This window comes from Taeniopygia guttata, chromosome Z (genome assembly GCF_048771995.1).
Source record: "Taeniopygia guttata chromosome Z, bTaeGut7.mat, whole genome shotgun sequence".
Taxonomy (NCBI): domain Eukaryota; kingdom Metazoa; phylum Chordata; class Aves; order Passeriformes; family Estrildidae; genus Taeniopygia; species Taeniopygia guttata.
This window is the reverse complement of record NC_133063.1, coordinates 46,045,661-46,070,650: the sequence shown is the minus strand read 5'-3', so window position 1 is coordinate 46,070,650 and position 24,990 is coordinate 46,045,661. Positions and strand designations below refer to the sequence as shown.

The 24,990-nt window shown below is 39.7% G+C and overlaps 1 protein-coding gene and 1 long non-coding RNA gene across 3 annotated transcripts in view; one reads left to right on the top strand and one right to left on the bottom strand.

Moving 5' to 3' along the window:
- The window catches only part of DNAI1 (dynein axonemal intermediate chain 1), a 136,150-nt gene that overhangs the window by 97,496 nt on the left and 13,664 nt on the right, over nucleotides 1–24,990 (bottom strand). Inside the window, exons 3-12 of one of the 2 annotated variants that reach the window (XM_030258206.4) lie at nucleotides 24,490–24,579; nucleotides 23,531–23,611; nucleotides 21,626–21,752; nucleotides 20,138–20,238; nucleotides 19,175–19,342; nucleotides 17,403–17,462; nucleotides 15,237–15,371; nucleotides 9,280–9,367; nucleotides 8,419–8,536; nucleotides 6,126–6,169 (exon numbers count right to left, since the gene is read on the bottom strand). In XM_030258206.4, coding sequence (XP_030114066.4) covers nucleotides 6,126–6,169; nucleotides 8,419–8,536; nucleotides 9,280–9,367; nucleotides 15,237–15,371; nucleotides 17,403–17,462; nucleotides 19,175–19,342; nucleotides 20,138–20,238; nucleotides 21,626–21,752; nucleotides 23,531–23,611; nucleotides 24,490–24,579 — 1,012 coding nt within the window. The remainder of the gene's footprint in view (nucleotides 1–6,125; nucleotides 6,170–8,418; nucleotides 8,537–9,279; nucleotides 9,368–15,236; nucleotides 15,372–17,402; nucleotides 17,463–19,174; nucleotides 19,343–20,137; nucleotides 20,239–21,625; nucleotides 21,753–23,530; nucleotides 23,612–24,489; nucleotides 24,580–24,990) is intronic. The other variant, XM_030258207.4, reaches the window with a different exon arrangement.
- Nucleotides 1–24,990, top strand: part of LOC115491047 (uncharacterized) — a 37,601-nt gene that overhangs the window by 9,159 nt on the left and 3,452 nt on the right. Inside the window, exon 2 of the long non-coding RNA XR_003957002.4 lies at nucleotides 11,903–11,955. This is a non-coding gene — a long non-coding RNA (uncharacterized lncRNA). The remainder of the gene's footprint in view (nucleotides 1–11,902; nucleotides 11,956–24,990) is intronic.

Sequence of the window (24,990 nt, the reverse complement as noted above, 5' to 3'; positions counted from 1 at the left end):
TCCAAGCAATACAAAATGTTTTTTCTGTGTCTGGCAAAGTCTTAAATCTCTATTCCCGATATAAAAACAAACTCATGTAGCTTAGAGAAAGATTAGTAGGGATTTCTGCACCCAGGAGTCTTCTCTGCCTGTTCTGAGAACATAATTTAAATACATAAACATATTGGAAGAGACTTTCTGAAAACTGCTACAAAGATCTGAATTTTTTAGGCAGTATTCAATCCACTTGGTGCTTTTAGTTGAAGCTCTTTGGTCATTCATCAGAAAATACCCGATTAAACTGCAGCTTGTTATGTAAATCCATTCCAGACTATGTTCCACATCCTGCATCACAACCTTTAAATCTACCACTGCAGAGAAGAAAACACAAGCAAACATCTGGCACATTTTGTAACACTGAGCCTTCTTAAGCCCACAGCCTATACTGTTCAATCAAAGTTTTCAGGCTTTCTAATGTTCTGCTTCTCAAACATACATTTCTGTCTTTGTCACAAGGCTTGCCTGTCATCTACAGGGTTATGTAGACAATGACAACGTCATTGTCAACAATGACAGGAATTATAGGGCATGCAGTCATCGTTAGGTGGACTAAGTTTAGACCTCAAACCATATTTTAAATGAAATATTATCTTGCATGGAGATATACGAATAACTTTCTGAAATTATTTTCAGTTCTATTTTTTATGATTTTCTATTGTATCAAAGAGCTGGACTCCCTAAATATCCATTTTGGACAAAATGTCAAGCTTGCAGATAGATAATTACAGTGGGTGAACACTGGCTGATGCATAGGACACAAAGGGTTGTAGTAAATGAGATTACATCAGGTTGACACCTGGTCACTGATGGGGTTCTGCAGGGTTCCATCTTGGGCCAACTGCTCTTCATAAACAACTTGGACATAGGTCTCAAAGGACTGTTAAGCAAGTTTGTCCATGATACTAAATTAGAAGGAGATGATGTTTCCTTCAAAGGCAGAGAGGTGATGCTGAGAGACCTTGACATATTAGAGAGATGTGCAATCAGCAGCTGTATGAAATTTAGGAGACAAGTGATGTATTCTGCTTCTGGGATGGGGCAACTCTGGCTGTACAGACAGAATGGGGAATGAGAGGTGGAAAGCAGTGCCAGAGAAAAGACCCAGGAGTCCTGATTGATGAGTAGCTGGACATGAGTCAGCAGCGCCCTGGCAGCCAGAAGGGACATCCCCATCCTGGGGACATCAGGCCAGCTGGGCAAGGGAGGCGATTGTCCTGCTCTGCTCTGTACTGGGGCTTCTCAGCCTCACCATGCTGGAAGCAGTTTTGGAAGAAGCAGAATAAATGAAAGATATAAAGCTACTAGAGAGAACCCAAAAGAGGGCAACAAATATGATGAAGGGCCTTGAGAGGAAGCCATGTGAGGAGTGGCTGAGGTCACCTAGCCTGTTAAGCCTGGAGGAGACTGAGAGGAGACCTCATCAGACTTACAACTTCCTCATGAGGAGGAGAGGAGGGACAGCCACTGATCACTGATCAGTGACAGGACCTGAGAGAATGGCCTGAAGTTGTGTCAGGGAGGTTTAGGCTGGATATCAGCAAAACATTCTTCCCCCAGAGGGTGGCTGGGCACTGGAACAGGCTCCCCAAGGAATGGGTCACAGCATCAAGCTTGACAGAGTTCAAGAAGCATTTGGAAAACACTCACAAGTACATGAGTGTTTGTGGGGATGATCCTGTGCAGAGATAGGAGCTGGGCTTCCATGATCCTTGTGGGTCCCTTCCATTTCAGGACATTTTATGATTCCATGGTTCTCAATTGCTATTTCCATAATTTGACTGAGATCTCATAGAAAACGTGAAGGATTTATCTACATTTCAGGAACAGCTAACAAGTAGTTAACATGAATTAATGATCACAGACCTTATCTCTATGCAGTGGGCTTCTTTCAGTGTAGGACTCCAACCCTGCTGAATTATCTCACCTATTATCGGGATCTCTAGACCTAAGGAGAGGGTAAATGTCTTGTCAAAACTACCATCCTCTTACCAGGATGACTGATAGAATAACTGTACTAGCAAAAGTATGAATGCAATCATTCAGCATCCAGTTAAGTAATATAATAAGATTTGATTTTAACTTACATGGCATTGAATCAGCAGAGCACACACAAACTGGATTAAAAAATATTTCACTGCCAGAGCCTAAATCTTGGTTGTTTAGAGCATTAGCATGTGCGACCCTTTGGGAAAAAACTCTGAGAGATAAAGAAGTGAATAAGAGCTGGGAGACATTTAGATACAGTTTTCTTAGGGCGCAAGAGCTCTCAATCCTGATACTCAAGAAGCTGGGTAGGAAAGCCAAGGCTTAGCTGTCATCATCACCATAATCTCTTCAGGTCTTGTCTCCTCAACATTTAGCACCTTCCATCCCATTTTATACCACCTGATGATCATCTCTGGAGGCCAAGGAAGACATGGACCTACTGGAGTCAGCTCAGAGGAGATCACAGGCATGATCAGAGGGCTGGAGCACTCCAACTATGAAGACAGGCTGAGAGAGTTGGGGTTGTTCAACCTGGAGAAGAGAAGGCTCTGGGAAGACTTCACTGCGGCCTTCCAGTACTTAAAGCAGGCTTATAAAAGAGATGGAGAGTGACTTTTTACATAGGCAGATAGTGACAGAACAAGGGATAACCTTCTTAAACTGAGAGTTTAGATTCAATATTAGGAAAAAATTCTTTACTGTGAAGATGGTGAGACACTGGAATAGGTTGCCCAGAGAAGCTGTGGATGTCTCATCCCTGGAACTGTTCAAAGACTGATTTGAAATCCTAAGCAACATGATCTAGTGAGTGGCATTCCTGCCAGTGGCACAGGGGCTTGAATTGAACAATCTTTAATGTTCCTTTCAACCCAAACCACACTATGATTCTATGACATGTTACTCGTGTCTCTCAAATGCATATTTGGCTGAAAAATATTTTGCTAGAAAACAAAATATTTGGCCTAAAACAAGTCTCTGGGGCTTGAAACAGGCTGTGTACAAACCTAACTGGTGTAACATGAAGCTCATCTTTGTTTTTATTAAATCTTTTGCGTGAATAGTGTATTGGGAATTCACCATTAATTATTTCTTCAACTGTTTGTTTTCTAGATAGAGGGAAATTAGACATCTTGAAGAAAAAGAGGAGACAAATAGCATGTCTCCATGCATATCTCCTCTCAGTCCCTGAAGAATGACATTTTCCCTTTGTGAGTGAGATAGTTTTACTTTTCATCTTCTTGATTTTAATCTCTAATTAAAGTGCCTGATTCTGAACATGCCTATAGATAATTAGAGTAGAGAGGCAAACACAAAGAGGCAGTACCTTGCTGTAAAAGCCACTTCGTTAATTTTCTCCTCTTGCTGTTCCTTCTGAAGTACCCTAAGCATGTCCTATTTGGGAATACCCTTATTGCAGTGACCAACCATCCATTAGCCTCTCTCAGTGCATGGCAGTAAATAAAAGATTATCCATGGTCATTGGGGAGTTCATTTGAGAAATGGGAAAATATAAGACTGCCCAGTAAGTATGTCCAATCTCCCTGAATTTACCTGCCTCTATGTTTTAGGAGAGTGCAACCAGAGCTGTTTCATATTCTGTCTTCCACCATTACTCTTCAGGCCTCAGCCCATCTACTAAGAGCCAGCTTATCTCCATGAAAGCTCTGGTCTGGATTTGACACTGATTTAGTTTGATCACAAAGTTGCAGCAACTCTTATTTTGGATGCTGTCACACTGGTGTAGGGACCTGTGCTGATTTTACACTAGAAAGCTGGAACAGTATATGTATCTATATGTGCTTTGCTTCTGCCTACATAAAGCCCTATTTCAGACTGTGAAGAACTGAGTAGACATCTTTGCCAAACACCTCAGATTGCCAGTGTTTTGTGTGTGAGTCCACATTCTTTAAACATCCTTGAGTGGAAAATTACATCCATAAATCCAAAGAAATTGTGGGATAAAATACATTGGTCATAGAGACAATGCTTTTCCCTACTCAGCTCATGTGCTGACAGTTGGAGCTGTACATAAAAAGCCATCTCTGAAGCCTCTGTGTCAGAGGCACAATTGCTTTTAGAACATGAACTGAGGTGATGGCAAAGACCTGAGCTTGTATTTGTAGTGTTCACATCAGCAAGGCAGAACACAAGCCCAACACCCACTAGAGACTCTGAACCCTGCACTGCAAGCTGTCAGTGTAGTCAGAAACCCAGAAATCTCATTTATGCAAAAATAAAAACAGAAAGACAGCTCCTCCTCATGGGAATAAAAATTAGTTCCAGCCAGGCAGCATAAACCCTGAATTGCAAATTACGATGACAATATTTCCTTGTTCAGAAGAGCCTGTCTCATGCCAAAGAAACACCATTAGCATTAGAAACCCCATCCAAATAAATCACTGGAGAAGATGGCAGAAACAGGGCACAAAAGCAAGTGAGAGGCTAGATCCCTCTCTGTAAAGAAAGTACCCACCACTCCGGAGTGGTGTCAACCCACAGTAAACAAAGGATCTCTTGTTTCAAAAAGTACACTTTAGGCAGCAGGACAAATGTGTTACTTGTATTTTGGCTGTGTTCCCAAATGCCTGCTGCACAGAAGACTGGTGATGTAATTATGGCCACAGCAGACCCAAAGATATCCCAGCCTGTGACTCTAGGATAATTTCCTCTGGGCTGGATTTATCTCACCTCACTTTAGTCATCTAAGAGACAAGTAGCCAGGCTAGTGCTCTGCCTCGGCTCACTTGTGAGGAGGGATCATCCCTTCCAGAGAGCCACTCAGCACATCCCTTGAAATCAGGATGGATGGGCTCTGGACGTGCTGATTTCTCCATGCTGACTAAAGGGCAAGTCGAGAACAGAGAACCAGCTCTCAGATGTTAATTGCTGTCAGAAGGCTGAGACACGCCCTCTCTGTCCTCTAAAAAGAAGTTTTCTCTCTCTCTTGTCAGTTACATGGCAAATCACTGAATTAGAGTCTCCCTCCCCTTGCATCTCTATATTGCCTTTGGCACAACTAACTAGTAGAAATAACTAGTATTTTACACAACTCAGAAAGCATACTGGTCTTACCTAGTGTACAAAGTGTATGACATTAGAACAATAAAATGAATAGGTAATGGAATAGGCTAAGCAGGGAGATTACCTTCCATGAGCTTGTATCTCTCCCCTGCCTCCTGGCTGGCAGGGCAGTGGGAAGGCACTGCTAAATTCCTGCACTCTCTCAGCACGGGGATTTGAGAACAATAAGATTTTGCTGTGCTGTACAAGGCAAAGACATCCTGAGCACTTCACAGCGTGCTTTCTTTTCCAAAAGCTGATTCTAATCTGCTTTCAGAATAGCTGCTGCTCGCTGAATTAAAAAGAGTGTCAGGCCAATTCAGGCTTCTTGGCAAACTAACAAGAACATTTCCAGACTCAGATGCAGTGAAAGTCAAAAGAAAAATATAAATTTAAAAGGAAAATGAAACTTTGCAATATTGCAAGCGGAGCACAGTCCTTACCAGTATAAATGAAGACAACCCATCTGGTTCCATTGTCAGAGCACAGAAAAATACATAAGAATGAAGGCTTATTTGGGATGATACCAAAGGTCCCTGTAGCCAGTCTAGCCAACTGTCTTACACCAACATGTAGCAATTGTTTAAAGAGAAGGTCAGCAAATACAGGTCTGTCCCTTCAAGCTCCCAGCAGCTCACAGCTATCAACCTACTGAATCAGATGGTTTATCCCTCCAACAGCAAAGTGATCCTCCATGAATCTATCTAAACTCTTTTGAAATCATGTCTATTTCTGCTTTCCAGACCACAAAGGAAGAAAGCATAGTTCAGCAATTCCATTATGAATCACATTATCCTGTTTTAAATTTGGTTTAGTCCTACAATAATTGCTATCTATGCCTATGTATTTCTGAATGTTCATGACATGGAATGGAAAGGCCTAATCCCTGTATTGATTAAAATTTCAACTTATTGCAATGAAATTAGGTGAGTCCTTGCCATAAAATGCAATCCATGCCTCAGAGGATTGTCTGAACTGATCTCAGAGCACTTGTTAAATATTTTTAATCACTCAATTATTCTTTTGCATTTAATACTTACAAGAGCCATACCCCACTGCAAACAGGTCCTTGTACTTTGGATTCCTGTAATAAGAAAATATACATAAGATAGCATTTATTATTAACCATTTAATTCCACAGAAATACACAGTGTTTCATACTTTAACTTCAGAGTTCATTCTCACAGGACTGCGATCGGTCTGAGGGCTCTGACCATATACATTAATAAAGTTTGTGAATAACTCATCCAAATTCATGATGCACAAAAAAGCAGAACATCATAAGATCAAAACAGGAGATGAAAAAGATTAAAAGACAGATGTGTCAATCTCCAGCACTACTTGGCTTATCCATTTCATAATTGCAGGAAGTTTAATTTTAAAAATGAGATCTTTGAGGAAAGCAAAATGCAGGAATATATTGGTTTCCATCTTTCAGTGGCAAGAATTAAAGAGTTTCTAAATCAATAAACTCACTTTCTCTACCTGTTATTAAATTATAAGAGATGCTTCCAGAGACGGCTATCAGTTCATAAATTCATGATCACAATCACAAATCAGGAAGGGAAATTCCCTTCTGACCCAGCTGGTGAACATTGTATTTCCTGTGGCAAATACTGGCAATGAGAATTAGCCATCTACTATGTCTTCTAAAGTCCCTTTACTTGAAAAACATCTACTCTCTCTACCACCCCTTCTGTGGGTGGTAGGTTGCTGTAGATAGAATTTCCATGGGACAAAGATCAGTCCTGTTGCTATCCCTGAGCTCATACAGCAAAACCAGTGGGTGAAAATTCCATGAAATGAACATATATGGAAATTACTGATGAGTATTTTCTCTGACTTGCTACTGTGAATTGAATTGAATTACTTGAATGCACTTCTCTTTTCATTTCTCCTTTTTTCTCTGGGGCTAATACCTAGGCATCCTAATGCTCTTGTTATTTTCATTAAATGCACCATCACTGCTAAAAATGAGAGAATAAAAATTGAATTAGAAAAGCTTATTCCATAAAGCAATTTGGAGTAATTCTTCCAATTTCAGAGACATCTTTCTGTTATCATTTCCTAGAGACAAAATTAACAGCAATATAAACTACCTATTAAAAATGCCCTTTCTCCCAATTTTGTTTCCCATTTTTACTGTTATCTGTAATTCTCACACAACTGCATGCTTGATACTCACTTACATATTACCACAGTGGCTTGAAAGGCAGAAGAGGGCAATCCTGCTCCATCTCTCCATAGATTCTCCTTGTCAAGGCACAATCATGCTCACATAAACAAGAGGAGGCCTAACTGCAGGGGAGCACAGGGTGGGGTCTAGGTATACCTACAGATTTACCTACAGACTAGGTATGTCTCATGCTCAGTGCATGAACCAAGCCAGCTCTGAGGAGGATCAAGCATGATAAAAAGTGAAAGGACTAATTTGTGTTGGTGATAATTGGGGTTTTTTTCACAGTAATAACCATAGCAATAATATCTCAGAACAAAAGAGAGTAGATTTGCAAGTATCAGCTATCATTATTGGACTGACCAAATATGTAAAAGTGGACTTCAGGGTAAATGCCTACTGCAATGAGCTGAGCAAGATTCCAATATACAAATACCTCTCTTGTCTGGAGGGGGAAGCCCTTGTGTAAGGAGTGGCTCAGGTCACTGGTCTATTCAGCCTGGACAACAGGAGACTGAGGGGAGACCTCATTGAAGTTAAAGCAACACTGTGAGGAGAAGAGAAGGGGCAGACACTGATCTCTTCTCCATGATGAGCAGTGATGGAAGCCAAGGGAATGGCATCAAGCTGCATCAGGAGAGAGCTACGTTCAATCTTAAAAAAAGGTTCCTCATCCAGAGGGTGGCTGGGCACTAGAACAGGGTCCCAAGGGAAGCAGTCACAGCACCAAACCTGACAGAGTTCAAGAAGTGTTTGGTCAACACTCAAGCACACAGCAGGATTTTTGGGGCTGTCCTGTGCAGGATTGATTCCGACAGCATACTGTCCAAAGATATGACACATCTATCCCAGCCTTTCCAATAAAGGACTCTTCTTTGCCCTCTTAACTGCACTCACTTTTCCCCAGTGCTGCACAGAGCCTGCTCTGCCTCAGTTTCTGCTGAAAGGCACAAGCCTGTCACATTCAGCCTTATACAATATCCTCTGCAACTAGAAGCACCAGGCACATTTCAGTGCTGCCCAAGCAGCCGACTGTAATAAATCAAACCCGTGTGTTCCCAGAGAAATCAGCCCCGCCTCGTAAGATCCTTTTACGTTCCATTCCATTCCACTCCCGGTACAACAGTCGAGATTAAGTTTGGAATGAAGAGATTTACCAGGAGAGGGCAGTAACTGCAAGTTTCTTGGTTTTTTCATACTGGAACTTCCAGAGTGGGAGGAGGGTTCCTTTCTGCCCTCTGAATTCATCTGATGCATCCTCAAAATATTTAAAATCTAAACAAAAAAAAAAAAAAATCAAGGAAAAGGTCCTAGCATATCAATAAGAAATAAATCAGCACATTTCAGCATCAGAGAAACTTTAAAAGACAATCTGTTATCCTCACAGCCTCCACACAAGCCAACTGCTATTATAAAATCTGGCACAGTTCTTAAGTCCTGACTCTGAACCAGAAATTCAGGCCTCTAAATGCATTTTACCAATTCCCCTCACACATAGGAAAAATAAAAATCAAACTGATGATCAGCAGACAAAGAATTAACAAGTAAATAGAAGCCCTGAGCAAGGTGTGACTTCAGGCCACTCCCAGAGCTGGGCATGGCCCTTCAGGAGAAAGCTGAGCAGAGACAGAAAAATGTCTCTTGCAAAATAACATCAAGATTGAGTACTTTGCTATGGTTGGTATGTGAGCCATGTGGTTGGTATGTGATATGCTCTGGCTGCTGTCACTAGCACCTGCATCCAGGGGTGAACTACCTGCTGAGGGAAGGAAGTGCTGGAGGGAGAGCAGTGCTCACCAGACCTGCTGTCCCCAGCCAGCTCAGAGCACGGTCTTTGCATGCCCATGGTCTGATGTAGTATTTGCCTTGTGTGAGTCAGCAGGTTCCTAGACCTGCTCGTTTTTCTTCTGTTTTTCTATTCAGCTCTGTCCTGTCCTGTCCTTGCTGTGACTGTAGGTACTTATCTGCAGGACTGACACTTGAGACTTGAGTTAGAAGAACCTCTCAGTAAGCCATACCTTGTGCAATGTCATCATATGTGTTCAGGTTCACCATCCGTTCTGCTATTTTAGCAGCCTTTGCAACTTTTGTTAGAGAATCAACCTGCTGAAAACAAAGGAAGCGAAAATGTATTTCCTGTCTGCTTACAGGTGCCTCAGACCTCATGTGACTGAAAAACTTGAGTCCTTTGATCTTGAATACAGATCAATTTGAAATGTGTCATACCAGGACCTAGTGGTACAGGCATTTGAAAAAATGTAATTGCTTTATTATAAATTTAGCAAGATGCCATCCACAGTTGAGCTGCAGTAACTTCTGTGTTTGTTCCTGATTTAGCTCAATACTGGTACTTACCTATAAAGGTAGATAAGAATCTTGTCTTTCAAGGTAACTCCTGACAGGATGACCTAAAAGGAACAAATGATTCCTACCCCCTCTCACTGTATAACTGTTCATGAGATTTGGTGATGAAATCAGAGGGGTTTGGTCATGCAGGAGCACTCTCTCATCTCCACTTGGAGAGTTTTAGGGTCTCGTGCATTAAGTAAACACCACAGGATTTAGGAGTCCTTCAGTCAATTACTGGATAATTCCAACCTGATCCATTCACACATCCATGGACAAAAGTGGAGAAAAGAGAGCTCAGCAGGAGCTGTTTGTCTGTCAGCAGGTGGCTGGTTCATATGCTTATTTGACAGAGCCCTGTGGCTGATCACCATATCTTACTAAACTCCATTCTCAACTATTTTTCGTGAGTGTGGTATCTCTAGTCTGTGTGTGTATGTGCGATCACTAGTGAAAGCTAAACTGGTCTAACTAGAAAGAAGGACAAGAAGCCTGGATGCCAGCAGTGGGAAGGACAAAGATTGGAAGTCCACAGTGCTGACCATATAAGTATGTCATCACAGCTCTCTGTAATGATGTCAGAATGCCAAGGCATATACAAAGTGCTCTGAGAGCTTGCTGCTTCAAGTACCTGAATCCCCATCCACTAATGCTGCTCCAAAGCCCCACCAGTGTTTCAAAGCCTTTAATCTTCAAGCCCCTGCTATAAACTGATGTCTGTCAGCACAGTAAGATTTCCTTCATAGTGATAACACTGGGAAGAAACATGCCATCCTTGACACAGCTCAGAGAGTGCTCTGAATATGAAAATTGAAAAGAAAAAGTGGAATGGGTTGACCAAACTACATCACACAGTTACAGTCAGAACTAGGAACATGACTTCATATTATGTGTGTCTCTCTGCTTCTTTCCTGGGCTTGGCAGAGACTCAAGGGAGATTGAATCTCATTCAAAGAGCACAAAATTAATATGGCTACACAGAGACGAGAGGACAAAAGAGAAAAAAAAAATCCATAATCTGCTACACTTTTTATAAATCCATGGTTTGCTTACACCTCCAGTTATGTGTGCAGTCCTCTTTTCCCAGCCTAGAAAAAAATAAGTAGAACTTGAAACCAAGTTCGGAGAGAGGCAGCAGATGGAGGCAGGGGATTCTGCCCCTCTGCTCTGCTCTGGTGAGACCCACCTGGAGCACTGCATCCAGCCCTGGGCTCCCAGCACAGGAATGACATGAACCTGCCAGAGTGAGCCCAGAGGAGGCCATGAATATGATCTGGGGCTGGAACCTCTCTCCTATGGAGATGGGCTGAGAGAATTGGGGTTGTTCAGCCTGAAGAAGAGAAGGCCCTGGGGAGACCTTAAAGCGCCTTCCAGTCCCTAAAGGGAACCTACAGGAAATATAGGGAGGGACAATTTATCAAGAAGTATAGTGACAAGGTGAGGAACACCTGTTTTAAAATTATTTGAATCAAATATTATGACAAAATTCATTACTGTGATTGTGTTGAGGCACTGGCACAGGTTGCCCAGAGAAGCTGTTGACACTCCATCCCTGGAAGTGTTCAAGGCCATGTTGGACAGGGCTTTACACAACCTGGTCTAGAGGAAGGTGTCCCTGCCAATGGTATGGTGGTCAGAATGAGATGATCTTTAACCCAAAACCAACCCAAACCATTCTATTAATTTATGATACTATGATTCCACAAATTTTATTTTTGGGGAGTGTCAGTGGAAAGCAGGCTAAAACTCAAAAAGAAATAAAACAAATACCAAAATAACATTGTAAATGCAGAAACAATATGTCATTCAATTGATTTTTTTTTCTGCAAAGCACGAAACTCTCCAGATGAATCACAAGAGTTTTAAGTCAGCTTTTCTGTCAGGTAGCTATGCTGTTAACAACACATCCATGACTACATTTTTGACATTATAAGTGGATGAGAGTAAGTTATTTTCTCTTTGTATCCTGTCCTGTTTCAGATTTTATTTATTCTGAAGAAATGCTGAAGAAATAAATCTTTAGAGAAGTGCTAGGCCTAATTTCTCTTTCTTTAAAAAAACAATTTTTTTTAAACACCCTTTTCCACCTTAGGCCAATTCTGAGCTAGCTAGCCAAATGCAAGGAGAGCTCACGTTTGCTTTGTTTATTTCTGTGCATAAGTTATATTTAGAACAGCAATAATGTTAATTGAATCATATGTAAGATGGATAATGGGCTAATATTTTGGAAAAAAATGTCTTGGTCTTGCTCTGTAATGCCTTATCACTAACTGCCTTATACTTACCTCTCAACAGCTGGCCAGTTGCAATGTATGGGTCCCATAAGCATGGAAAAAAGGCTTCTTCTGGTATGTAACTTCATGTATACAACATGTCCTTGTTATGGTCCAATCACATTGCTCCACCCCCTTTTGCATAGATTCATTCAAAATCCTTAATGTAAGACTTTTGGTTTCATGCCTTGCCATCTAAGGGTAAGGCAAGCAAGCCTGCATCAATTGCATTAAGCTCTTTGCATTTTGCTTCTGCGACAAATAATGTAATTTCTAAGTTCATTCAAGAATATAAGGAGGGCTATGGATCATACCAAGATCTCTGGGTCAGGACTGTGGAATCACAGAAACATTTGGGTTGAAAAACACCTTTAATATCATTGAGTATCTTCCCTGTAATCAGAGCCATAAACAGATGATACAGGAACAGGAAGAGCAGGACAGGCAGATACAACATTTCTGCCTAGTTATCTCTGCTTCCAGATATTTTCAGCTCAGAAAATTTCATATCATTCCACTTTGGTATTCTGCATAATCCATGGTCTGTGTATTGCCTTGACTAAATACTGAGGAAAAGTTCCAAAAGTTTTATCAGTGCTATTAGATGTTGCACACCCTTTCCCCTTTGGTTCCATCTGAGTGAGAGACATGGAGAGATTTATAGGAGTTCCTCATTACAGTTTCCAGTCAAACACTTTCTATTATTCCAACTTCTATTCCCTCATACATCTTCTTTATAAAATTCTCACCCTTCCTTCTGTTGAAATCCTTGGTTATCTCTCTTCATTTCCTGTTGACTGCCTCTATTGTCTGTTTTGCTAAACCATGTCTTTCTTGCTTTTTGTAGCAAGAAACCTGCAACGCACAGCTTCATTTTACTTCTCTTCCCCTAGCAAGAAGCTTCTGTCAAGACCTGTCAAGGTTCCCTTTCCCTCCCTTCCCTTCCCTTCCCCTCCCCGCCTCTCTTTTCTTCTCTGCTTTTCTCTTCCAGTCATGCATTCCTTTGACCTCTTATTCAGTACCAGTACTATTTTCTGTCCCTTTTCACTTATTACATTTTTAAATTCTCATTGAACTACTACCATCATCTCCAGCTGTGGCTCTATTTCTTGGATCTCCCCTTTCATGGCTTCCTACTATAGCAACAGCTTCCATGAGAGATCCACCTGTGGTAATAGCCACTCATTTTACCTTCTTTCCCTTGGGTTAAATCTGGTGCTATCTCAGTAGCTATCATAGTTTTTCTTGCTAATACCTAGCCTGACCAAAACAATGGTGGAAATTAATTGTAGCTTCTAGCCATTGCATCTTGATTCAGATCAGCTATGTCTCGTGCTTGATGTTCCACAGCTCCCTTCAGCAATGACCAAGCACAGTTTGTCCTTAAGAAGCGCTCAGCTGGAAAAGCTCTTTTCAATTAGCATGCTGTAACATATGTAATGTGTGAGTTACAGCTCCTACTGTAATGTGTGGGTTACAGAACCTATTCTCCATTTGCTGACTTGAGGCCAGAAATACAGATTCTGATGCCATCAACCTTTAATTTCCATATACCTACATCTGAACAGACATAATGACTGTTGTAAGTCTGATTTGAGCCTTGGATTATTCAGGCTAAATTTTTTCCAGTTAACGAGTGAAGAATTAATCACGTTTTTCATACACTTCAGGTTAGTTGATCAGCCTCACAGAGGACCTCAGTTTGGGACACTGGCTCTGCTTCTCCTTTCACTTATTAATTCAGTGCATCAAATATTTGGCTTCCTTTCAAGCGCCCTCGAAAGTGTTAAGTGTGAAAAGCAAAACACCAAAGGGACAGATAGCATGAGCGACTGGATTTCAATTTTCCACTGTTGTCAGTGGAGTGAGCAGCAGGTGTTTTACAATATGGTTTCACTTTATTTTCATTTAGCTTTTTGCAGTCCACCCTTTGAGCCTGTAACTGCAATGTTGACTTGAGGCTTAACTCTCAGAAACATACTGAGGTGAAAGGTTTAATGGTTTTCAAAAGGACTGTGAATTTCCATGGCACAATTCACAGGAAGAAGCCTATCAGAACATGTTCCTGGTCTGTGTATACTGTAAGATTTATGCTGGCACAGTGCTGCCTCTTGGCTAAACCAGCCAAATCCTCTGCAGTTACATCAGCCATATGGTAAGAAAGAGCTAAAGCCAGTTTCAGAAGTCAGCTCTTATTACACACACATACACACACACATCATCTATCTATCTATCTATCTATCTATCTATCTATCTATCTATCTATCTATCTATTTCTATATGCATAGCTATCTATATCTATATCTATCTATATCTATATCTATATCTATATCTATATCTATATCTATATCTATATCTATATCTATATCTATATCTTATGTTGGTATGTCTACACCTATTCTAGGAGTAAGTTATGAACAGATTTCCATGATTCTGTATTATAATTCTCAGGGTATCTTGCTCCAGTCATTATAGAAATTATTTCAGTTTGCCTTCTAAATTGCTTACCTTAGGCTGGGGAAGAAAGAACCAGCCAGTTAAACCGTAATAGAAACTTTCTGAAACTCTTGAAAACATTTTGGAATATGAAGAAAATCTTTCAGAATATTGTCCTCTATATCGTACACTCAGTGTTTGAAGTGGGATAATATTTTTAAGATGGGAATACTGTCCCTTTGATAGAAAGAACCATGTAATTCCCACAAGGCACTCATAGGCTACTCCTGATTGTGAATTAGGAGTCAATATCACCCTCACAGAAAGGTCACAACATCAGGTCAGGGCATGGCAAGTGTTAGGACACCTGATATTCTGAGAAGCACGCTACTTAGGTGTCTACAATTAGCAAATGTACAAGTTGTAATTATATAATGTCATTAAAAATTAAAACCAAAAAATTTTGAGAAGTGTTTTACTACAGTGCTGTATTTTGAAATAATTCTAAATGCCAGTGCCTTTCAGATTGAAACATTGTATGTAAAAACATCATCACTTAAAATTCTTTGAAAAATCACAGGGTGTTTCTACCTATTTAGTTATTTTATCTCTCACATAATAATCAAAAATGTGAAACATACACAATGCAAAAAAACCAGAAGCTATATATCTCACTTGGAAATCAGGTTTGAAAATAAGACTGCACAAAATCAAAATCCTGTTTTATAAAACACAACAGAAATCCTGGTTTAGAAATTCAATTTCTAGCAAAAACTAACTTTTGCATTTCCTAAAGCTGTTATTTGCCTAGTATGACAACAAGCCACACTGCCAGCATGATTTGTTTTCACCTGACTTGCTCTACAGAGGCACCCAACCAGCAATTTGAACAACCTTCTTCCCCACATTATGAAACATACCGGTAACTCCACATATGATAACCTTCTTCCAGTTTTATTATCGTCTTTCTTTGCTGCCACAGGTTTTGCTTTTTCTTTCTCTTTTGCCTTTTCCATTCTCTCAAGTTCCTCCATATACGCATCATAGATAAACCACTGAGAGACAGACAGAGGCAGGATTTATTAGGACCTGACCATTTTCCTGAGAACAGCCAACTACACCATCACAAAAAATATGATAGTCATCACAACAGTACCACTGCTGCTGGAATTAGCTGAACATCTGTCTTCTTACATAAAAAGTGAAGAATTGAGGTCCAGGATTTTTCAAGAATGATGGAGCATGTCTTATTTTAAGAACATATTACAGCATTCTTAAAAATTTATTTCCTCCAACACTCTTGCTTCTTTGACTCTGTCCGTACCTTTATTTTTGCAGGACTTTGTATTTGGCTAATTTACCAGTGTTTAACGGGAAACTTGCATTAAACATTTCCTTTATGACATTTCTCCTGTGGTGTTGGAAAATTAAATTGTAGTTGCTTAACACAATTTAAATTTGGATTCCAACTGCAGCATATGATCGAATGGAAACTGCGAGCCGTGTTACATCTTCTGCTATGCCACATGCCACACATGTCTTACTTGAGTAGATCCAAAAGTAACTTCTCTTAAGAATTATTCATTAGCATTGAAATCCTAGTATTGTATCTGAAGCAGGTATATTTCTTTCAGATCAAAACAAAAGACAATCTGACACATTAGCTTAGGATAGGGAGTATGATTCAAATATAGAATATAGAGTAGAACATTGTAATAAAGGTAGCAGAACTCCTTAAAAAAAGCCAGCTGTATTGCATTTTAAATTTGCAGAAGTGAGATGGAAAAATGTTCCAAACATCAGGGAAAGAACAAAGAAAATGAGACAAGTATGAGAAGGACTAAACCAGAAAAGTTTGGAATAGGAAATTGTGAGCATAAGAAAGAACATAAAGGAAAAAAAGACTTGAGGAGAAAAAAGAGTTTATTTAAAAACACTATTTTAGACCCTCTGAAAATTTCAACAATATAAAAAGAAATTAAAGGAAAAACTTTCCTCTTAGCTTTCAAACATTTAATGCAAAATCTCAGGGGCTAACTATCTTAAAGACCTCTGTTCTAAGTCTCAGGACATCTCACTGATGTCAGGAAAAAAATGGAAGAAAACTCCAGCTGGAGGGAAGGAAGATCTCAGGCCAATTACTCTATAATTTCAGGTTCAAGAATAGAATAGATTACAGTTTTTAACCTGAAGAGATAGCTCCACTCTCCTGCTATAATTTTCCTATACCAGCATTTTTTAAGTTGCTGCAGTTGTGTTACAGTGTCTTCTCCTGTTCCTCTACTCACTGGTAACAAAATAGTGCTTTCAATACCAGTTTGATACACTAGTTTGAAACAATGTTTATATCTGTGACAAACACAATTCCATTTTACAAATACCTGAGAATTAATGAGCAGAATTGGCTTTCCACTGAAAGCTGTAAGGTTATTTTTTGTGTGAAATTTCATCCAAAATATTTTATTTTACCTTTTTAAGGGACGCAGAAAATGCTACAGAGCCTTTCATCATGAATAGATAGGCACTTTTCTGCTACATAAAGCAGAGTTAAGTCTCTTGCAACAGGTCTTCCACATTCCTTATGCTGTAGTTCACATTTTGTTCAGCTTCAGGCTTTAGAAATCTGCTCTTGCATACTGCTAAACTTAGAGTAAAAACCCAAGTGCTGCATATGCCAAAGTCCTAATAATACTCGAAGAGAGAGCTATGTTCCTAGAGGAGGCAGTACTCTGCAGGCTGCAGCCCACCTCTTGCTGAACCCGAAACTATTCTCACTCTGCGGTTTTCCCATTCCCCCTCACTTAAAACACTCTAAAGCAGACAGGTCAGGGTGACTGGCAAAAAATAAACCAGTGAAAAGCATCTAAACTGAGACACTTAATCTAAGAAATATAAACCATGATCAAGTTCATCCATTAAAGCAGCAGAGAGGGTCATACTAGTTTGCTGTCAGAGTCAAATGGGAGACCAAAGCCACTGCAAGGAATGAAAACACAATGTTTTAACTTTCTTACAATTCAATTTCCAAAATATATTCTAAAACAAATTTTAAGATAAAAAGGAGATAGATATAGATATAGATTTACCTGGTTAACATTTTCTGAGAAAGTTTCAAAAGGTGCAGGGTCAGTTTGCAATCCTTTTTCCTGAAAAAACAAAAAGTTTGAACAAGCATAATCTCAGCATTGAAGCCCTCTGCAGTGCCATAATCTAGTTGTGGAAACAGTCTGCATGAATAACTTGATATCCAAATGACTCCTAGGGCACTGTACAGCACTGTTGGTGATTGTGAAACTCAAAAAGATTTTGTTGTGGACCAAAAGAAGGTTCACAAGACCTTCTGTTTTTTTCCCACATATTTCAAATATTTCAGCAGTTAATTTTGAAGGAGTTCAAATGGGTTTTTTTCACCTCTACCATTTGAAATGTCCTAGTACCTATTCTGGTATAAATTATGACATCCTACCAAATTTGAAAAGTTTGTCCTGCATATTAAAAATCCAGTTGGATGCAACAGTCAGAACAAAAGAATTTAACAGAGTGAAACTTATAAACAATTCATCTGATGCTACTGAAATAATATTTTTACCATCCTTACATCAACATGAAATAATATATTTCTGTGAAACATTCCCTTAAAAAACCAGCTTCTTCTTCAAAAAGCTGTTGTGTCTGGAAAATTTTAAGAAACTGCCTGTAGCATTTCACTGACCTCTGAAATGAAGACATGTCAGGGGTGAAAACTCTACATCCGGTACAACACATAGCAGTACTATGCAGCTATTTAAAATCTATATTCTCCTTTCAAAGACAGAATCATACAGACACACACAAGCTTCTCACAGTAAAATCACTGTGAAGAAGAGAATATGCAAATATGGGAACAAAGAAATAAGAAATTCCATGGCTTCCACTGGGATTTTTGAAAGATGCAGAATCTTAGCTCAAGCTTCATAGCAAGCACCCCACTGCTGGACAAATGCTTCTGAGACCTTCTGTTTCCAGCAGCACAGTAACTCATGTATCTCTGAGTCCTTCATATGTAAAGACATCTCACCCTAGGTGTAATGGATGTAAGACAACAAACAGGCTCTTTGGGGAAATATACACTCCAGCTGTAGCAAGGAAAACAAAAGAATTTTCTCTCTGAAACTTGTATACCTGGTGTAGGAAACTCCTTCTTGAGCACTCTGTCAGGGGCCAACATCACCAGGATTGCTCAGTCAGAAGGCCCCATGAAAATATGCCCACAAGGAATGGCTGTAGGTTCAGCAAAAAGCTTAGGGAAGGAACATAAGGGCTTGGGTCTGTACTTACTGGAAAGTGCATGCAGAGTAGGAGGGAGATGTACCATGTTCAAGAAGTACAGATTTGTCACACTTACATAACTTTGTTACTTTAGTACCCATGCTTAATACAAGCCCAAACATATTTGTCCTTTTAATATATGGACACTTATATCTCTGCTCCATTAATAAGAACTGAAGTACAAGACCATAGAAGTACACAGTGACAAACAGAAATTGCTTTCACACATTCCAAGTACTCAGCTGCCACCCTAATGTTGCTCCGTACTTTTTCAGATGAGAAAATAGGCATAGGCATAAAAAATATATCCAAGTAGAGGCTTAAGGATTTACAGTAGCATCAAAACTTTTTGTAGGCTGTCCAAGAGTTCATGAGGCAAGAAATTTTCTGTCACCATTGTCATTACACCAAATGTTTTACAATAGTACAACCACTATAACTTTTTTCCTAATACTGTCAAAAGCTCACAGGATATGACACAAACACAGGTGACCTACATGCCCTCCCAAAGGAAAGATCTTCCAAGTCACTGAAGGAAACAGCAACATACCCGCAGAGGATTGCGGTATGTAGTTGAACCTCTCTCAATGAAGTTGAACTGGTTTGCAAGCTTCCTTTCTGGTGCTTTTGGGGGAGGAGGCTCTTCAGCCTCTGCTGCCTCAGCTTCTTGTTCCCCTTCTCCCTCTCCTTCTCCTCCTCCCTCTCCCTCTCCTGCAGCCTGCAAGAAAATACAGCAGTGATTTCACCCTGAGAGAATGAGTCGTCTCTTTCCTTCTTCTCAAATTGCTGGTTTCTTCTGCCTAGTGAAGGAGACTATAAACTGAAGATTCAATATTTAATATGCAAATTAGGAGACTTCCAGCACTCAGATCAATGAGATTCTGAAATTATATTTGAATAGGAATATATACATTCAGGAACTTAAATTACTTTAAAACCTGACATAAGAGACATACCTGACATGAGAGAGATAATATAGCATGGTTGGCTTTGGTAAAATGGACTCAGGAGCTACAAGATTTTGTTTGAGTCCCATTACCCTGTATTTTCATTTCCTTGACAGACAACAAGTTTCACCTGAAACTCTGACATTGTGGGTTCTGACACTGTGTGGACAAGAACAAACATTCACAGGCTACTCCTTTCCTATCAGCCTTTAAATCAAGCCAGTACTTCTTTCATTCAGTTATGCCTGCTGCTTTCACCCCTCCAGATTTTGTTTTTCACCAATGGACAAACTGTCCAGGAAGATTCTAGATCCAGCAGATTATACTTTATTTTTATATATCTAGATAAAGACAGATCCGATATGATCCCCCTACTCACCTTCTACATTTGAAAAATGGCAGTAGGACCAGAGCTGCCCAGGAGAACCTGCAGGTTCTCACCTACAGTACTGAAATCTCAGACATAAAATAATCAATTACAGAAGCAAACCCATTTTATAGTAATGTAATTTAAAAGCTAATATTCAAAATAAAATGGACAGTTCTTAGGTGTTTTAAAGAATTACCTCAGCATCTTCTGTGGATTCTTCATCTTTAGTCTCTGCCTCTTCCGTTGCCTCAGCAGAAGCCTCCACAGGAGCCTTTTCCTCCTCAACAGGAGTCTCTTCTGATGACAGAAAGGATACATAAATGAGCCCAGCATATTAGGACATCTTATCCAATATTCTACAGATCCTATGTCTTCTGAAGCATTGATATATATGTATGTATCCTTTCCTAATGCTGTATCATTAGACAACATAGTAACAAATCCCCACTTTAGAGAACAATTGTTTGCTTGAAGCTATAAAAGGTCACAAGGGTATTTCTAGAACTCATCTAGAAATGTAGATACAGTACTTCTGGATGAACTGAAATAAAAAATAAATATTTTGACTCAGAGCAAACTTCTGTAACCCATTTCTGATCTGAGTAACTCTGTTTCTGGGAATTCCTTCAGCTCCAGACCTTTCTATCATCCGGAATTGTCTAGTTATGTACAACTACTAAGAATGTCTTCAAGGCACACAGAACTTATAACATGATTGTTCTTATTTATATGGACCAGAATTAATATACTAGTCTTGTTTGACAATGATGGATGTCTACATTCCAAACAAGGCCTTGACTGTGTAACCATGCTAACATAGAACCACTTGAAACTAATTGGTCTGGAATCTACGAAAAGCAGTGCCAAAAATCCATGATTTCATGGCACTGAAGATCCCATTAAGCACTTTGCCTTACTTCAAATCATCATACAAAGTTTGTTAAGTGTAAAATAAAGCAGTCAATAACCCTCAGAAGCCCCAAGCAAGAACTGTTCTCAGGAGTTTATCCAGTGTTATCATTGTGCCTGGCAGTTACCGCCTTGACAGAACACTCATTGTGATAGAAATTCTCCCTTCATAAACAGCAGAAATACAATAAAATCACAAGCCAGTACATCCTTCCCTGCTGAAAATTCAAACCTAGAACTCTTTATTAACAACTGAGCTTACAGTCTCTGGTTAATGTATCTTTTTGTCCGAACACTTAAGAGTGTAGATAGTTGCTCAGATAAAAGGTCCAAGTAGTTCAGGGTTTTGTATCTCACATTGTCTGAAAGTAGATGTCTTGGTAAGAATTGGTCATGCATGTGTTAGTTTCCTGAACAATCACCCAGATTCCAAACATTTCTGCTTTAATACTTTAAATCATGTCTGCAACTTTCAAAATAGGCTAGGTAGTTTAGACATGTATGTCCAACCTAAGGTAGTGAAAGACATTTAAAAGACACTAAATAACTGAAAATTTTAGTGTTAGCATTCAAATGACTCAAAAACACACACTATTTTCTAGACTGCAGCAAACATCTGGCTGATTATTTGTCTAATTTTGATTGCCAACAAACATGCAAGTCAAAGTAGGAGCTGTTTAATTCTATGGCAATGCAGCATGATCATTCCATCATGTTGAGAAAGAGGAACCAGTACCTATCTGAAAATTATTGTGATATGAGACAATAAAGCTACCTGCTTCAGTGCTTGATCTAATACTCTGGCGTCTGCCTTCATCTGAATCTTTGTGTATCAAATATCCATTCAAAGTGAAGTGAATGGCTGTTTGATCCATATTGTCCACTAGCTTGTATGCTCGTTCCTACAAAAGTAAAACCCAACAAAATCATAGAATCACAGAACCACAGAATCCTGGAATGGTCTAGGCTGGACAGGATCTTAAAGAACATCTTGTTGCAACCTCACTGCCCTGGGTAGGGACACCTTCCCCTACTCCAGGTTGTTTAAAGCCCCATCCAACTCGGCTTTGAACACTCCCAGGGTTACAGAATTCATAATTCTTCTGAGCAACCTGTTCCAGTGCCTCACTGTCTTCACAGTGAAGAACAGCTTAATCTGTATAATTTAGTTTTGAGCTGCATCTAAAAGCAATCAGAAGCCACTAAAGAACACAGATACTTCAATAGTTTGCTTACTTTGATTTGCTTACTATGTTAATCATAGCGTAGCACTGAGCTCACTTCTGTCATTGTGGAGAATTTGAAGATATGGATTACTGAACACCTGTCTATATAACACAGATACAGAAAACTTTAGATCCAAATGGAAGAGAAGGGCTTTATTTGATTCCACAAGACTGATTTTCTTTCTCTGGAGTCGTGTAATGGTTAGTCAAATAAGTACCGTAGCTCAGAGGTGAGACAGACTTGGAAATATTTTGCTTGATTTTCTCTTAGGTGTTGGTTTTGATAGGGATAATTTTCTTCACAGTATCTACTGTATTTTGGGGCTGTATTTTGGATTTGTACTGAAAACAGTGCTGATAACACAGGGACGTTTTATTTATTGCTGAGCAACACTTGCACAGAGTTCTGTTCCCTGCCCCACCTCATCACTAACTCACACATCTGACCCCAAGGGTATTCCATACCATATGGTGCCATGCTTAGCATATAAATCTAGGGAAAAAGAATGCTGGGGGGAAGAATAAGAATGGGGCAGGGAGGGATGTTTGGAATCATGGTGTGTATCTTACCAAGTAACCATTAAGTGACACGGAGCCCTGCTTTCCTAGAGATTGTTGAATATCTGCCTCAGGTGGTGAACTAATGCCTTTATATAAAGCTTTATATAGCTTTTGCTTTCCCTATTAAACTGTCTTCATCTCAACCCATGAGTTTTCTCACTTCTACTCCTCTGATTCTCTCGTCTGTCCTGCCATGGGAGACAGAGTGAATGGCTGTGTGTGGTTTAGTGGCCAGCTAGGATTAAACCACAACACCTCCCTAAAGTTAGGAATAATTCAATGCCAGAGTTGGAGGAGGTGTCCCCGTGCCCTTTTTTTTCAGTGCAAAGTCATCACTCCACACTTCCCATGTGACTGCCTGTGTTACTGGCTGTGTACGGTAGTGAGAAAAGGCTGCTCCACGGTAACACAGTGTGTACCCTGCACATACAAATGTGAAGGTGTGACTCTTGGATGTTTTCTGCCTGTCGGTTGCTGACTCCTACTCATCATGAATAAAGGTTGTCAGTGATTTCATAAAACAAATTTCTGAGCTCTCCGATAATTCAATCTTCAAGTGTGGATATCAAGGCATAATTCTTACAAACTGAGAAAAGCCTTGCCTTTTGTCCTTTAACCACCACAGAATGGGAAAAGTAACTACCTGAGATTAGCAGCATTAACCACCTTCACAACAGATCTTGTTCTGTAATTGTGATATCCTACTCCTACATAAATGCATCAATGCTTTTAGACTTTCACCCTCTACACAAGCCCTTTAAGAGCCATTGGCAGTAAATATGTAATAAAATGTAGCCACATTAAAAGAAAATTTACCTGGTTATAAACCAAAAGAAAACACAAAACAAATTAATTGCAAAAAATTCCAGTTTTATGGGTCATGTCATACTTACTTTAAAGCTGAATCTGACGATATTCTGGGGAATATGGGGATTATTAGCTGTCAAGGTACGTATAACTTCCTTTTCTAATTCCTTTGGCATGGAAACAAAAGTATTGTAAATAAAATTTCACTACTAATACAATGTACAGCAATAAAATCATCATGTTTATGCTCAGTTCACTGCAGATACCTCATATAAAGCTGATGCCACCACAAGAACAGTGCTTAGGGCCAACCTTGCTCAGAATGAAATCCATAACAGTCATCCTGCTTCCTACTACAGTATTTCAATGGGCTTTTTTTATTTTAATTCTTATCTAAGATATGGTAGCACTTGAGAAATGCTAACTGCATTATATAGGATGATACAGACAACTTGTGTCTTTAAAATTTTCACTGTCAAAAATAAACAATAAGCTTAGTGGCAGGATTGACCACTGTGAACAAAAAAAAAAAATACTGCTAACTATTTTTAGTGCCTGAGTTGGGGGACATACATAAAGCGTTCCCTCTCACAGTGCTAGTTTAAGGACAGAGAACAATGCTTTCTAAGACAGTGAGAAGACAGAAACAATTGCAGTTGGAAGGGTGACCAATTGCAATGCTACTGAACCAATAGAAGAAATAGCAATAAAATTGTATGACACTTTCCTGTCCTCTGTATTGCACACAGCCACCTGAAAAGCTCAGGGCTGGCTCTGGGTTTTCCTTAATTGAGTGAAGCCTCAGCCGCATTTTCTCTTTGGGATTAGCTCCAGGCAGTTACAGTGTTTTAAGCCCAGAACTGGGTTTCATAGCACATTCTCCCTGTTTTCTTGTTCAAGCTATTTCATATGGTACTGCAGACACTATACTTCAGCAAGTACTGGAGTTTCACTCTTGCAGAATTTCCTCCAAAACCAATGGGTTTGGTTCTGCTTATGGAGTTTCATACACACATCATGACAAGACAGGCATTGGTTTACTCACATTTTCAGTCAGATCCAGCTGATCTGGGGACTTGATTGCAGCCCTTCCTGTTGACCAGTCCTCTCCTGTTTCAGGAAAGTCATTCTCAGCCTAGAACATTAATGACAAGCTCAGAAATGCAACCAGACTGACAGTTTTGCTCCCTGCCAAAGCAGCACTTCTTGAATCACAAAACACAGAGATAAAAACAACATTCCCCCACCCATCTTTGCTTTGAGCACAGCAGAACACAAATGGCAGGCCAAAATCTGAGGATTTTCATATGGCTACGCTTGCCAGCAGGAGTTCAGTGGATTGGAGGAGCTGCAGTCTGAAGAAAATTCCTGCCCTGGCACAAAACTGGATTAACTCAAATAACAAAATTCAAGTGATTCCACTTCAATCTCAGTTTAAAAGTTGGCAATTCTGTTTCCCTTGCCACATAATACCCAAGGGTATTATAAGACTTAAGGACTACTCAAGGGCACAAGCCAAGAACCTGCAATTACTCCTGACATGTTA